The 15,968-nt window shown below is 36.4% G+C and overlaps 1 protein-coding gene and 1 long non-coding RNA gene across 2 annotated transcripts in view; one reads left to right on the top strand and one right to left on the bottom strand.

The window, feature by feature from the left end:
* The window catches only part of LOC138925382 (uncharacterized), an 80,428-nt gene that overhangs the window by 32,090 nt on the left and 32,370 nt on the right, over window positions 1–15,968 (top strand). The window lies entirely within an intron of this gene.
* The window catches only part of PSMA8 (proteasome 20S subunit alpha 8), a 42,221-nt gene that overhangs the window by 7,603 nt on the left and 18,650 nt on the right, over window positions 1–15,968 (bottom strand). Inside the window, exons 3-4 of the mRNA XM_001495329.5 lie at window positions 10,716–10,840; window positions 7,608–7,730 (exon numbers count right to left, since the gene is read on the bottom strand). Of these exons, the coding sequence (XP_001495379.1) occupies window positions 7,608–7,730; window positions 10,716–10,840 (248 nt within the window). The remainder of the gene's footprint in view (window positions 1–7,607; window positions 7,731–10,715; window positions 10,841–15,968) is intronic.

Genomic DNA, 15,968 nt, shown 5'->3' with positions numbered 1-15,968 from the left:
ATGTATGTGCTTGGAAGGTTCCATTAAAAACAATTATTTCTGTTAAACATAAAACTGTCCGTGCTTCTACTTAAACATTTTCACACTGGGTTCCATGCACTTGCATCTATTTAAGGTCTTTTATGAATATTTTCACTTGCCTCTACATTCGTTGTTTTGCTTCTCCACTGTATCTTTTTCATAAATTTATAAAAATTCCAAAACATTTCATTCTTGCTCCTCTTTCATACCCTACATCCATCAGCACAGCCTCACACCATTTCTCATCCTGCAAAATAAAATTAAAGTCCAGCCACTTCTCATCATTTCCAGCACTACCACGTGGCACAGATCATTGGGATTTTTATTATATTCTTTATTGGCCTCCCTGCATCCATCCTTGCCCCCTCCATACATTTTATCACAGCAGCCAGAAGCACCTCTTAAAAGTCATTTCATGTCTCTGTTTTGCTAAAAAACTTCCGATGACTTCCCATCTTGCTCAGAGTAAAATTCACAATCTTATAATGGAGTATAACAAAGGCCCTCTATGATTCTGTCTCTCTGCTCCACAGACTCCTGTCTAACCTCACATCCTACCGTTACCTCCCTCCCTCCCTCTGCTCCTTCCATCTCTTGCTACTCCTAAAACACACCAAGAAGCTGCACTTCAGGGTATTTGCCCTTGCTGCTGCCTCTCTCTGGAATGCTCTTCCCCGGATATGTTCACAATTTGCCCCCTTCACTTCCTACAGTCTCTGCTCAAATACTCCTCTGCCCTGACTACTCTCTATAAAACTGCACCCCCTTCCTGCACCGTCCCCATCCCCCTCACCTGACTTTACATTCCTCCATAGTAGTACTTCTCAAATTTTAATGTATATAAAAATTATATGGAGATCTTGTTAAAACAGATTCTAATTCAGAAGGCCTGGTGGGACCTGATATTCTGTATTGCTAATAAGCTCTCAGGTGATGCTGGTTTCTGACCCACTCCTTGAGTAGGATGTGTTAACATCTAACCTACTATATATTTACTTGTCTTTCTGTCACCTCTAGAATATAAGCTCTCTAAGAGTAGAGATTTTGTTTAGTCACTGCTATCCCTAGTGTCTAGAAGAGTGCCTAGCACATAGTAAGAGCTTAACATTGTTGATGAATGAATGAATCCCATAGTACGGCCAATCTTAAAAAAAACTTCTCTTGAACCTGTATTCTCCTCTAGCTACTGTTCCATATCTCTGCTCCCTTTATAGCTAAACTTCTTAAAGGAACTATCTTTACTTCCTTCCTTACTATTCCCTTTTCTTCAATTTTCTATTTTGAAAATTTTGAAAACTATGAAAAGTTGAGAATACAATGAACAACTAACTACATACTCCTTTTGTGTGTGTGTGAGGAAGATTTGCCCTGAGCATTCATTGCCAATCTTCCTCTTTTTTTGCTTGAGGAAGAGTTGCCCTGAGCTAACATCTGTGCCAGTCTTCCTCTATTTTGTACGTAGGATGCCTCCACAGCATGTCTGATGAGTGGAGTAGGTCCACGCCCAGGATCCAAACCCACGAACCCAGGCTGTCAAAGCGGAGCATGCAGAACTTTAACAAGTCAGCCATGGGGCCAACCCCACAACTAACTAGATATTCTTAACTTAGATTTATGAATTGTTAACACTTTGAGATATTTGTTTTACCTCACTTCATTTATTTTCACAAATATACACTTTTTTATATTGAAGTTGCAGATACCACAATATTTCATCTCTAAATACTTCAGCATCTATCCCCTTAAAACAAGTGTGTTGTCTTATATAACACTGTAATTATCACCCCCCACCAGAAATTTCAAACTGATACAATACTATTATCTAATATACACTCCATATTTAATATCTCCAGTTGTCCCCAAAATGTCCTTTGTGATTGTTTTTCCCCCATCCAGGGTCTAATCAAAGACCGAACTGCATTCGTCTCTTTAGTCTTTAAACTAGAAATGTCTCCTTGTTTTTTTCTGTCTTTCAATAATATGAATATTTTTTAAATGTCTTGTAGAATGTTCCACAATCTGGATTTATCTGATTGTTCCCTCTTGATCAGATTAGGGTTAAATACAATGGCAAGAATACTACAAAGGTTGGGCCAGGCCAGTGGCATAGTGGTTAAGTTTGTGTGCTCTGCTTCGGTGGCCTGGGGTTCACGGGTTCCGATCCCAGGCATGGGCCTACACACTGCTCATCAAGCCATGCTGTGGTGGTGTCCCACATACAAAATAGAGGAGGACTGGCAGAGATGTTAGCTCAGGGACAATCTTCCTCAAGCAAAAAGAGGAAGATTGGCAAGAGATGTTAGCTCAGGGCCAATCTTTGTCATAAAAAAAAAAGAATACTACAAAGGTGATGTTATTTCTTTCCCATTATATCACACCAGGAGGCACATAATGTCAATTTATCCCATTATAAGCGATGGTAAGTTTGAAGGTTATCATGGTGTCCACCAGATCTCTCCACTGAAAAGGTACATTTTCTCCTTTGTGATTAATAAGTAATATGTGGGACCATGTGGACATCCTTTTCCTTAGCCATCTTTTACCTGGTAGTTTTAGCATCCCTTGATGATTCTTGATCTTTCCTCCCTATTTCTTTTAAATTCACTCCAATCCAGCTTTCATCACCATCAGTCCATGCATGCTGTTCTTGTCAAGGTCACCAATAGCCTGCATGTTGCCAAATCCAATCATTGCACTGTCTTCTTACTTGACCCATCAGTGGCACTGACTCAGCTGATCATCTCTTCTTGGAATACTCTTTTCACTTGGGATCCAGGACACTGCTCTCTGGGGTCTCCTCCTTCACCAACTGCTGGATCCTTCCCCACCTTTCACTGGTCTAATGCCCCAAACTTAATCAGTTCTTGCCTGATTTATTATTAGACACAGCCTTCTAACTTGTTTGCCTGCATCTCCCCTACCCTACCCTACAATCTATTCCCAATACAGCTGCCAGAGAGACTTTTAAAATATAAATCAGATCATGTTACTCTCATATGCAAAAATATCAAATGGCTTTATCCATCACTTTATTTAATATCTCAAGTCCTATCCATGGCCTTCAGACCTGACAAGATCTAGATCCCTCCTACCTCTGTTACTGCACCCTTACCGCCATCTTTCTTGTAGATTTGCTGTAGCAAAGGCATATGTTCCCACGTAGAGCTACAGCTCTAGCTATGATAGCCTCCCTGATAGTTCTCATACATATGGAACATGCTGCTGCCTTGGGAGTTGGTCTTTATTGTTTCCTCTATTTGGAACACCATAGAAATAACTACCTGGCTTGCTCCTTCACTTTCTTCAGGTCTCTGTTCAAATGTCATCTTTTCAAAGGTGCTTACCCTGACCACCTTACCTACCAGTCACTCTCTATCCTTCTAACCATGTTTCCTTTTTTTTTTCATAGCACTTATATATTATGTATTTGTCTGAGTTCACCTCTATATCCCCAGACTTAGAACAGTATTTGATATATAATTGGAATTCAGTATGTATAGACTGAATATTTGTTAAAGGACAGACTCTTTATATAATTATTTTATTTTATAACTTTTGGTGGTGAATTATCTTTGGGAATCCTGCACTGTAATATCCCTAAGTGCAGAGATATCATCAACTCCACGCTTACTGCTCTGCTACTCAATTCCTTCTTCATTTTTGGTCCCTTAGGATTTTCTGTCTTTCTTGTGAGTTCAGCTATGCATTATTAAAAAATGTTAATGATCACTTTAACATCCTAGGTGTTTACAGCAGGAGAATTTTTAGTTAATGTAATTTAATGTAATTTGCCAAACCCCAGAACCTGCTACTCGAAGTAAAAAATATTTTCTTCAATATGAAAATGTGTTAAAGAAAAAAACACTTCAAAATGGGTTTCCCTCACCACAACTGACCTGGATACTGCCAGAGTACGTGGCAACCTGCCAGGCTGTCTGATCTCGTTGGCCTCTTCTGTCAGGGAAGGAGGTGCAGTTTGCCCTCACTGGAAGAGAAACTTACTCTAGATGTGCTTCCCTTCCCTGTCCTCAACGCTTCTGTCAGCCCCACCATCTGTGGACTTGCTGGATGCTTTCTTCACCATCATGGTATCCTATAAAACACTGCTGCTGACCAAGGAACTGATGTGAGGAACTGAGAGAACAGACTTATGCCCCTGGGATCCACTGGTTTTATCCTGTTCTCTATCCCCCTGGAGTAGCCAGCCTCATAGAAACATGGAATAGCTTACTGAAGACTCCTTTATAGCACCAGCTGGGTGATACCTTATGGAGCTATGTTTCTGTTCTATAAGATCCTGTATCTGCCCTGAAACAGGAACCATTAACTGATTTCTCCCATGGTCACAAATCTAGGAATCAAGTGACAGACATCTCATTAACACCCCTAATAGCCCACTTGTAAAATTTCTGCTTCCTGTCACTACTGGGTTCTTAGTTCCCAAGTGGAGGTGAGGGGGGAGTGGTGACGTTCTACCAGGGGCTGTAACAAGAATTCCACTGAACTAGAAGCTAAGACTGCCACTTGGCCATTTTGGACTTCCCATGCCACTGAACCAATAGGCAAGGTGGGCATTATTGTAAGGATGGTATGATTTATTCTGATTATCAAGGGAAATAAAGCTATTATTATACAATGAGATGAGGGAAGAGATATCTAGAACTCAAGGGATTATGGAGGTCTTAGTATTCCTATGTAAAGTGAAAAAAGTTAATGGAAGGCTCTGTAACCCATTAAGACAGGATCACTAATGGGCCACAATCTTCCAAAAAAAATACGTTTGTGGGGGCCGGCCCCATGGCCAAGTGGTTAAGTTCATGCTCTCTGCTTCGGCAGCCCAGGGTTTCACCGGTTTGGATTCTGGGCACGGACATGGCACCACTCATCAGGCCACGCTGAGGCGGCATCCCACATGTCACAACTAGAAGGACCCACAACTAAAATATACAACTATGTCCTGGGAGGAGGGGAGGGTTGGGGAGAAAAAGCAATAAAAAAATAAAAAATAAGTTTGTGTCACCTGCCAGATAAAGAACCCCAACAAACCAAAGTGCTGGTATTAGCTATTTCTATTCTCATTTCTGCAACTGGTCATGTGGCCATAGTGTATATTTATAACTTCCTTTTTCTACTCTCCATTTCACACATCTTCTACCTGCACCTTGTAAGACTGTAACAACCTAGCACTGCAAAGTGTTGTCACCACATGGTACCACAGCTGTGTCCTCAACAGCCCACTGTACCATTCTATCAGGTTACTTGGTATAGTAGGTAAGAGTAAAAAAACAAAACATAGAAATGAACAACAAAAACTCCCCCAAATCCCTGATCTCATGGCTGAAGTCCTCCCAAAATAGAAAAAAAACAGATTTTATTCTACCTTTCAAGGCTGTATATCACAATTTATATAATACGCATAGAGAATTATTTGGCCTAAGGGAGGTAGCATGATGTAGTGGAAAGAACTTTGACTAATAAGCAGAAGACCCTGAATTCTAATTCCAGTTTTGCTATTAAGTAGTGGTGTGAACTTAAAAAAATTCACTTAACTCCTGAGTATCACTTACCAAATATGGAAAATAAAGTTTTCAAATGTTTTTTGTTACAGATAATGTTTTTTAAAGCTGCATAATACTTCCTTCAGCCAAAATCTTACGAGAAAGTGCAATATGTAAAATCAGTAAAATGATGATAATGGGGTATACACGTGTATGCATGTGTATGCACACACCGTTCAGACGCTCCCCACCTCCGCCATATGGCCTTAAGACACCACAGCACGGCATAGTTTCAGACTTAGATGATCAATGAAATCCCCAACAATTTTAAAATTCCAATATTTTCCAAATTAATTGGCTTTGAAATAAAATAAAAATGCTTTTCTGTATGACCCCAGGGAGCAACCAAATCAAAATGGAAAATTACATAAACTTGGAAATTGTTGTTATGATATTGAAATGAAAGGTAATGATGTAATGATAAATGCAAACAGAAGATGGCAGACTTCAAAATACTTAGAGAAAGATTGTGTGTAATAACTTGTTATATTTAGGGCATAGGTTTGGAAAGGCACAAGAAATCTAGTACATGTAAAAGATTTCTAACTGGCAGGAAAAAGCCTGGTATTTGCAGCAGGTAAATGTGTAGCTTCTGATTACCAATGAGATTGTCCAGGTAGCTTAAAAGAAGATGTGCAGCTAACACAAGTATTGAGATTTTTGTGCCTAGAATATAACACACATTGTTTTACTGGCCTGGTTAACTGTTTTATAAAACAGTATCTTATGAGTATGGTGAGCTCAAATCAAATCCTATAGATAATACAGGCATAGAGACCAAGGCAATATTTCCCCATTAATTCATTTGCATCTTTTAAAATTTTTTCCTTCTTCTCCCCAAAGCCCCCCAGTATATAGTTGTATATGTTAGTTATGAGTGCCTCTGGTTGTGCTATGTGGGGTGCTGCCTCAGCATGGCCTGATGAGCGGTGCCATGTCCACGCCCAGGATCCAAACCAGTGAAACCCTGGGCCACCGAAGCAGAGCACATGAACTTAAACACTCGACCATGGGGCTGGCCCCTCATTTGCATCTTAATCATAGTAAAATAAACTCTTCATGAAATTGTTTAAAGCCTAGGTATTTAAACTTTTAATGAAGTCAAAATCACTTAGATTCTGTGGTGTAGTCTTATTCTTATATATGAGAATATACAAAAATTCACTTCTGGAAACTGCCACTAGTTTCCCTAGGCCGAAGACTTTTGTATTAGATTTAAGCGCACCATTAAACAAATTTAGTAGTTGGGTACTAAAACAAGGATAACAACTTATCCCAGAAGACAAACTATCTTCCAGGAATTATGTGGAGACAACTGCAACATCCTGACACATGGGTATAACTGATTCATAGTTTGGGGGGCTCTGACTCTTCTAGAATGGAAGATGCATTAAATTTTCAGTATGGGGTTTAAATGCTCATTTAATTCTTTACTAAAAGCAGAAATACTATTACTACTCAAAGCAAGCATCTATATGATGCAATACTAATTTGGAAGAATGAATGATGAATTAGAAACTGGATATTTTTCTTATTTGATCATTTATATACACTTAAGTTTGTTACATCTTCTAAAAAGTAAGGAAAACACCCTGTGATTAATAAACTAAAGTGTTTCTGTACCCATCAAAACCATGATAGTTTCTGACTAGCTAAATAGCCACATAAAGGTTGTATCACCATCGATATTTTAATGCAACATAAATTTTTTTGTCATGTCCCTGAAAGCGATAAAGCATTTACAGTGAATACATTTAGTCAACTTTTTTTTTTAAAGACTTCTTTTTCTCCCCAAAACCCCCTCAGTACATAGTTGTATATATATATATCTTTTTTCAGTTGTGGGTCCTTCTAGTTGTGGCACATGGGACGCCACCTCAGCATGGCCTGATGAGTGGTCCCATGTCTGCACCCAGGATCCGAATTGGCGAAACCCTGGGCTGCTGAAGTGGAGCGCAAAAACTTAACCACTTGGCCACCGGGCTGCCCCCTCAACTTCTAAAATATATTAACAAATTCATGACTCACCTTCCAAGCATGGTAAGTACCAGAGGGATCAGTCTGATACAATCTTGGGATACCATCGTCATCAAAGCCTACAATTAAGGCAGAAATACCAAAAGGTCTTCGTCCATTGCTCTGAGTATATTTCTGAAAAATAAAATGTTTTCATAACTACTTTCTATATGAGGCCATACAAAGTATAACAGTATTACTTATCAAATAACAAATTCTAATAGTAAATAAAGCATTCCTGCCAAAATGATCTTCTTTATCAATTCTTATTTTAGTATCTTTAAGATCCTCTACCTGACTTTTTCTGGACTGACTTCAATCCACGATGAAATTTTTAAGAAATTAATGTACACAGTCTGTAAAATAAAATCCTAAGTTTGCTTACATATGGTCTTAAGATAATTTTCTTGTTGCTCCATGAACATTTTGGTAACATAACTAGATTGTGATCTCTTTAATATAGCAGAGAACTGTGTGTGTCACAGCATTTTGGTTCCCAGCACAGCTGATTTCAGTGAGCTGTGCTTTGGAAGCATGTCCTTGGTTTACTTTGAGAGAAACTGTAATTGTTACTATTATTATCCAGTATTCTCACTTGATACTATTATCATCAAGTATATTCTGTTCACTATAGACTAAGCTATCTCTACAGAAAAGCCAACCAAGACATTTCTTTCAGTCCCAAGACAAGGAAACCTTTGTTTCTCTTGAAGAAAAAGCATGCTTTTCCCTCACAGACAGCGGGGCACTGGAAACCAATTATATTTCTTTTTCCTGTTGTGCCAGGAACTTCCTGGATTTGTGCTCCAGGGAGTGGAATTCACACTCATTCTGAGACTGGTGCCCCTAGACGTTGTACCAAGAGGCAGTTCTGACAGAAAGCTCAAGACTCCATTTGTAGGCAACTTGAGGAACTGTATGTAACTCTGTGGCTTGAAATAACTTTACACTAGCTTTCTTCTTGGACTTGTCAATGTATCGTAATTTTTATTTTTAAATTTTATCATATATGTATCTCCATAAACCACCTCAAAATTTGAATGCAAATAGTTGGGTTACAAACATAAACTGTTAAAGAATAGGGTTTATGTCTTAATTCCTTTGTATTTTCTGATGTTCCTAGTTCATATTGAGGTATGAAGTAGATGCTTTGTAAATATACCTTAGAGGAGAGACCCTTTTACTTTATTTGCTCAATAAACCATTTTTTTTGTTTTGTTTGTTTGTTTGTTTTGAGGAAGATTAGCCCTGAGCTAACATCTGCCAATCCTCCTCTTTTTGCTGAGGAAGACTCGCCCTGAGCTAACATCTGTGCCCATCTTCCTCTACTTTATATAAGGGATGCCTGCCACAGCATGGCTTGACAAGCAGTGTGTAGGTCCACACCCGGTATCCGAACCAGAGAACCCCAGCCTGCTGAAGTGGAATGTGCGAACTTAACCCATGTGCCACTGGGCCGGCCCCTAAACCATTTCTTTTTAATGAAAAAGTAACACATGGACAAGGTTAAAATGATTTAAAAAGTACAAAAGTTGTACATAAAGGGTCTCTCTCTCTTGTCCCAGAACCCAGGCTCCTTCCCCGTAGCAATTCCACTGTGACAGATTTACAATATATATTTCTATAACTGTGCAATGCATAGCCTTTATAGTTCTAGAAGAAAACCTAAGAACCACAATTGGGAACCTTGTATACATAACGTTCTGTACCTTGTTTTTTGGTGGATACCTTTTTAACTACTGGGAAAATCAAAGCAAATAAAAAAGAAAAGTAGAACAATATAAAAATTTGGACTTTCTTGCATATGAATTAAATTTTTAAAATAGGGCAATTTTTCTATAAATATGTAATTTAAAACTTTAATACCTAGGATATGTAGTCCATTAAAAAATCTCTACATGGACAAATGGTAAAATCCACGCCAGAAAGTGTTTTAAATGCTATAAATGTATTAAGTCATTTAATCCATAATGCAACCCAACAAAGTAGGTATTATTGTAACACTCATTTTATAAATAAGAAAATTGAGGTAAAACAAGCTAGTTTGCCCAAGGCATTAAGTAGGAAGTAGCAAGGCCAGGATTCAAACCCTCAAATTCTGGCTCCTGGGGAACAGTCTTAACCATTAGAGTGCCTGTCAAAGTGAAGGATAGTTAGAAGGACTAGAAAGGACTAGAAGGGACTAGAAGGACTGAAAATAGCAAACCAACATGTAGAAAAATATCAACCTCATTACTAATTATAAAATACAAATTGAAACAACTATTACAGTACTATGTTATACTTATTTGCAAAATAAAAGAAAAATGAAAAACCCAATGCTAATGATCCTTCAGGGCTACATTTATGCATTGCTGGTTGCACAATAAAAATTGGTTCAATCTTTTTAGAAAGCAATTTAGCTACATATAACAAGAGTCTTAAACCAATTACAGTCTCTAATCTAGTAATCCCATACTGAAAATTAATTTAACAATATAATTCAAAATAGAAAAAGAAAGGCTGTGACAAAGAGTAATGTTATTAAAGTAGCAAATTGAGAGAGAGAAAAAAAATGAAAGAAACTGGAAACAACCTAAATAATTACCAGATATTAACTAGAAACAGTATTATGTAGTTAGTAAGAACCTTAAGTATAAGGACTATGTTGACATATATAAAGGACACATAAAATTATAAGTGAAAAAATACATGTTTACATCATGATTATACTTAATGTCCAGCCATGTATCTATGCATGAATTCAGAAGAAGTCATATCTAAACCTGATTAGTTATGTTTAGGTTTGTAGCTGAAAGAATCATGGGTATTTCTTTGGTCAACTTTAAAAAATGGTTCTCATTACTATGTCTCCAGAAGTGTAGAAATCCCCTTAAAGATTAGATTTATTGTTTTAAATTTTAATATAATTCCCAGAATTGATACTGACTGAGATTTCTAGTGATCAAATCAATCCATTCCATTGGAATAACAGTGTAAGTATGAAGTCAGTGTGAGAAAGAATAAGGAATTTAGTTGATTTAATAGACCAAATGATTGGAGTGATTATAGTATTTTCATAGGACCCATAATGATGGAAAAGGAGAAAACTTGAAGAAACCTGCTGGAATATTGGCTTACCTGCTTTAAGGCTGCTATGAAGCGAGTTATATATTCTACAGTGACTGGGTCCTCAACTGTGAGCTTATGACTCTGGCACTCCACACGAGCTCTGTTTACTACTGCTCTAGCGTCAGCAGTCAGTCCTATGAAAGCAGTTGACACATCACAAAAAAGAACGACTTTTTTCCTTGACAAAAGGGTTTTAACCATCATAAAATCTTTCTTATAATGTCCTTTGTTTTTCTCAATATATATCCATTATAAAGAACTTGTAAAATAGAGTATCACTTGTCCAACACTGATTTATTTCCTTTAAGACTTAATTTGATGCACTCTTCTTTTTCTTTTTCTTTTTTTTTTTTTTTTTGGTGAGGAAGATTCACCTTGAGCTAACATCTGTTGCCAATCCTCCTCTTTTTTTTGTTTGAGGAAGACTAGCCCTGAGCTAACATTCGTGTCAGTCTTCCTTTACTTTGTACATGGGATGCCTCCACAGCATGGCTGATGAGTGGAGTAGGTCTGAGCCCAGGATCCGAACCGCAAACCCGGGCTGCTCAAGTGGAGCACGCAGATTTTAACCACTTGGCCAGGAGGCCGGCCCCTTATTTTCTTTTTTAAAGAAAACGGCTTTAAAGAATAATGATTAAACACTAATGTCACATAAACTATTTCCAAAAGATCAAAATGATTTAATTCACAGTAGCTGGGCTGGTTATCAGGTTTTATTAAATGTTTTTAAAAAATCTATGTAGTCATATTTTTAAAATTTTTTTCTGAAAGATATCAATGGCAGACTGTTCAAAGGTTGATGTCTATCCAGATTCCAAGACCAATATACTTATTACCTAAACCATGAAGTAAGCTGGATTTCTTCTTGTGAAAACAATGAGTATTACTTCATTATCAAACACATATCCATTGAATTCAAACTGCATTCAATGTAACTGTGACATATCATTTCTCAGCTTTTTGTCTAAGATTAAGGGTTTGAAAATCAAGAAAGCTAAAACAGAAAAAGAAAACACTTCTTTGCTTTTGCCATACCGAAATATCATTTAATTAATTTTCAACACTTCTATAAGGAAATAGTTAATGTGTTTCTATCAAAAAAATAGACTGATCAAAAGCTTAAACAGATGCAAAGGCTGCAAACATTTCTATTCAAGACTTCTTTGGCATTTGACCTCTCCATGGCCATTTTCTTTCTTTCCCTACTCTTTTAATACCACATTGCCCAAAAACTTCATTCATAAAATCTCTGAAACAGCTGTTTCTCACATAACCATCAGTCTTTTGCAGTCACAAACTCTTGCTCCCCTTCCACACCATTTCAAATAGTGTTTCTACAAACCTGGAAGAATGTCAGTCCCTGAAGATAGTTAATAGCAGTCAACAATAAAGAAGCTGTTAGAATATGCCACTGTTAAGAAGCACCCTAACGCTCACGGGTAGGGAGAAAATTATAATCAGACAGGTAAAGGAAGAGAAACTGATTCTCTTCTTTTTGCAAATGTTATCTGAAAGAAAAGAATGGGAAAAGGTTGACTCAGCCCATCCTATGGATTAAAAGCTTCACTCACTTAGAAAATATTATCAGAAAGGAGATTTTTAAGTATTTCCCCTTTACAATGTAAACGTGATCCAAAACTATAGAAACATAAAAGTATCATACTTAGAAAGTAGTAATATACCTGATTCAAGGAAAAAAATTTAGTGGTAAATTTGCCAAACCATGAGTAACACAGTTGTGTGTATGTGTCTGTTTTCAACCTAAGTAGTAGGAATTATACTAATCGATACTAAATGGCTAGAAAAAGAGAACAAATTCCACTTAAAGATAGCATTGAAAATTGCAATTTCACTTTGATTATAAATAAGCTGTTTATAGAAGAATGGAGCCCTCAGTCTAGTGCTTTTAAATTTATACCACAGCTTTACCTTGAAGATACTATCATATTATAAAATTTCTACTATGAAATGGAATTCCACATGCCTCATGAAATAATTCTTTTTCAAACTCTTTGACTTTTTTCCCTAAGGGTTGTTTTCCAAACATTAAAAGCACAATATAACAACAACATTGACAAAATAATGTGATTTTTTTTCAAAATGGAACTATTTTTATATGCGTGCTCATTGTAAAATATTTCAACAGGGGGAATAAAAGTTACCATATAATTCCACAATTTATAAACAGAACTATATGACACACATTCTTCTGTAATTATTTTTAAGACATATTTTGGATACTTTCCCATTTATACATACAGATCCTACACTTCCTTTTGTAACTGCCACTAAATAGTAATAAGAATGATAATATGGTATTAGTAGTAATAGTAGTGGTAATAGTGATAGTAACATTTGTTAAACACTCACTTATGCCAGACATTGTTCTAAATGCTTATGTATTAACTCACTTAATTATTATAATAAATCAATAAAGTAGATTCTATCATTAAGCCCATGTTACAGATGGTTAAACTGAGGCAAGGAGCAGTTAAGTACCTTGCCCACGGTCACAGGTATAGCAGACAATGGAGTCTGGCTTAGAACCCAACTGGTATAATTCCAGAGCATGTACTTTTAAGCAACTGCATGGATTTACCATGATTCATTATACGAATTCCCCAATAAAAGAAATTTAGGTATTTTCCAATTATGAAAGCTAATTAACATGTGGGGGAGAATATTAGTAAATGCTTATTTTACTCTGCCAAAAAGTTATATACATACTGAAATTGTTTTTATATTAAAGTTAGAAAGGTATGTGCACCATAAATTAAAGCATTCCATATCATTTACATTAAGATGATTCCTTTTTAAAAAAAAATTTTTATTGTAGTAAAACACACATAACAAAAATTTAACCCTTAAGTGTACAGTTCAGTGAAATTAATTACATTTACACGTTGGGCAATCATCATCATCCATCTCTAGGACTTTCCTATCTTCCCAAATTGAAATGCTATACCCATTAAACCATAACTCCCAATGCCCCTCCTCCAGTCCTCGGCAACCACCATTCTACTTTCTGTCTCTAAGAATTTGACTATTCTAGGTATCTCATATAAGTGGACTGATACAGTAATTGTCCTCTTGTGACTGCTTATTTCACTTAGCACAATGTCTTCAAGCTTCATCCATGTTCTAGTATGTATCAGAATTCTTCCTTTTTAAGGCTGAATTATATTCCGTTGTACACACATACCACGTTTTGTTTATCTATTCATCCATCAATGGACACTTAGGTTATTTCCACCTTTTGGCTATTGTGAATAATGCTGCTGTAAACATGGATGTACAAATATCTGTTTGAGTCTCTCCTTTCAGTTCTTCTGGGTATATCACCAGAAGTGGAAATGCTGAATCATAGGGTAATTTTGTTTTTTTTAAAAAGAAACTACCATATTGTTTTCAAGAGTAACTGCGCCATTTTACATTCTCACCAATAGTCTGTAAGGATTCAAATTTCTCCACATTCTTGCCAACACTTTTGGAGAAATAACTATTTAAGTTCTTTCCTCTTTTTTTTTTTTGTTGGTGAGGAAGATTGGCGTTGAGCTAACATCTGTGCCAGTCTTCCTCTACGTTGCATGTGGGATGCCACCCCAGCATGGCCTGACGAGCAGTGTGTAGGTCCACACCTGGGATCTGAACCAGCAAACCCTGGGCCACCAAAGTGGATTATGTGAACTCAACCACTATGCCACCAGGCTGGCCCTCTTTGCTCATTTTTGAATTGGGTTGTTTGCTGTTTTGTTGTGTCCTAAGTGTTCTTTCTATATTCTGGGTATTAATCCATTATCAGATATACAATTTTGCAAATATTTTCTTCCATTCCATGGATTGCCTTTTCACTCTGTTCACTGTGTCCTTTGATGCATTACAGTTTTGAATTTTGAGGTAGTCCAATTTACTTTTGAATTACTGAATTGGTTTGCTAGTATTCTGTTGAGGAATTTTACATCAATATTTATAAGGGATATTGGTCTATAGTTTTCTTTTCTTGCAGTGTCTTTGCAGGGTTTTGGTATCAGGGTAATCCCGGCCTCACAGAATGAGTTTGGAAGTATTCCTTCCTCTTCAATTTTTTGTAAAGAGTTTGAGAAGGACTGGTATCAACTCTTTAAATGTCTGGTAGAATTGCCAGTGAAAACATCTGGTCCTGGACTTTTCTTTATTTGGAGGTTTCTGGTTACTGATTCACTCTTTACTGATAGTACATTTGTTGAGATTTTCTATTTCTTCTTGAGTAACTTCAGGTACTTTGCATGTTTTAAGGAATTTGTCCATTTTTTTCTAGGTTATCTCATTTGTTGGCATATAGTTGTCCTTTTTATTTCTGTAAAATCGTTAGTAATGTACCCCTTTTTGTTTCTGATTTTAGTTGTCTTCTTTTATTCTTAGTCCATCTAGCTAAAGGTTTGTCAATTTTGTTGATCTTTTCAAAGAACCAACTCTTGGGTCCACTGATTTTTCTATATTGTTTTTCTGTTTTCTAATTTTATATATTTCTGCTCTAATTTTTATTTCCTTCCTTCTGATAGCTTTTGGTTTAGTTTGTTCTTCTTTTTCTACTTTTTAAGACATAAAGTTAGGTTGTTGAATTGCAATCTTTCTTTTTTTAATGTGTAAGTGTTTACAGCTATACATTTTCCTCTTAGCACTGCTTTTGCTGCATCTCATGAGTTTTATATGTTGTGTTTCCATTTTCATTTGTCTCAAAATATTTTCTAATTTCTCTTGTGAGTTCTTCTTTGACCCATGGGTTTTTAGGAGTATTGTTTAATTTTCATATATTTGTGGGTTTTTCAGTTTTCCTTCTGCTGTTCATTTCTAGTTTTATTCCATTTTGATTGGAAAAGATACTCTGTATGATTTCAGTCTTTTACAATTTATTAAGACTTGTTTTGTGGCAAGATGATTCCTTTTTTAAGACAGTTAGAAAGGCTATTTCTTGCTCACTGAGGTTTTTAAACATCAACATAAAATTCTGGTTTTTAAAAAACAGAATTAAAAAATAAGCAAAGAAAAAAAGACAAGAAACATGTTTTGTTTGCTATACAGAGGCAAATAAACACATGAAAATACATTCAACATCATTAGCCATAAGGCAATGCAAATTAAACCCACAGTGAGCTATCACTATACACCTATACAAATGTTTAAAATAAAAAATAGTAAAATACCAAATGTTGCTGAGGATGCAGAGAAAATGAATCATTTATACGTTGCTAATGGGAATGTAAAATTGTACAGCCACTCTGG

This window comes from Equus caballus, chromosome 8 (assembly GCF_041296265.1).
Source record: "Equus caballus isolate H_3958 breed thoroughbred chromosome 8, TB-T2T, whole genome shotgun sequence".
Taxonomy (NCBI): Eukaryota; Metazoa; Chordata; class Mammalia; order Perissodactyla; family Equidae; genus Equus; species Equus caballus.
The sequence above is the reverse complement of the archived record's forward strand: the minus strand, read 5'-3'. Positions and strand labels throughout refer to the sequence as shown.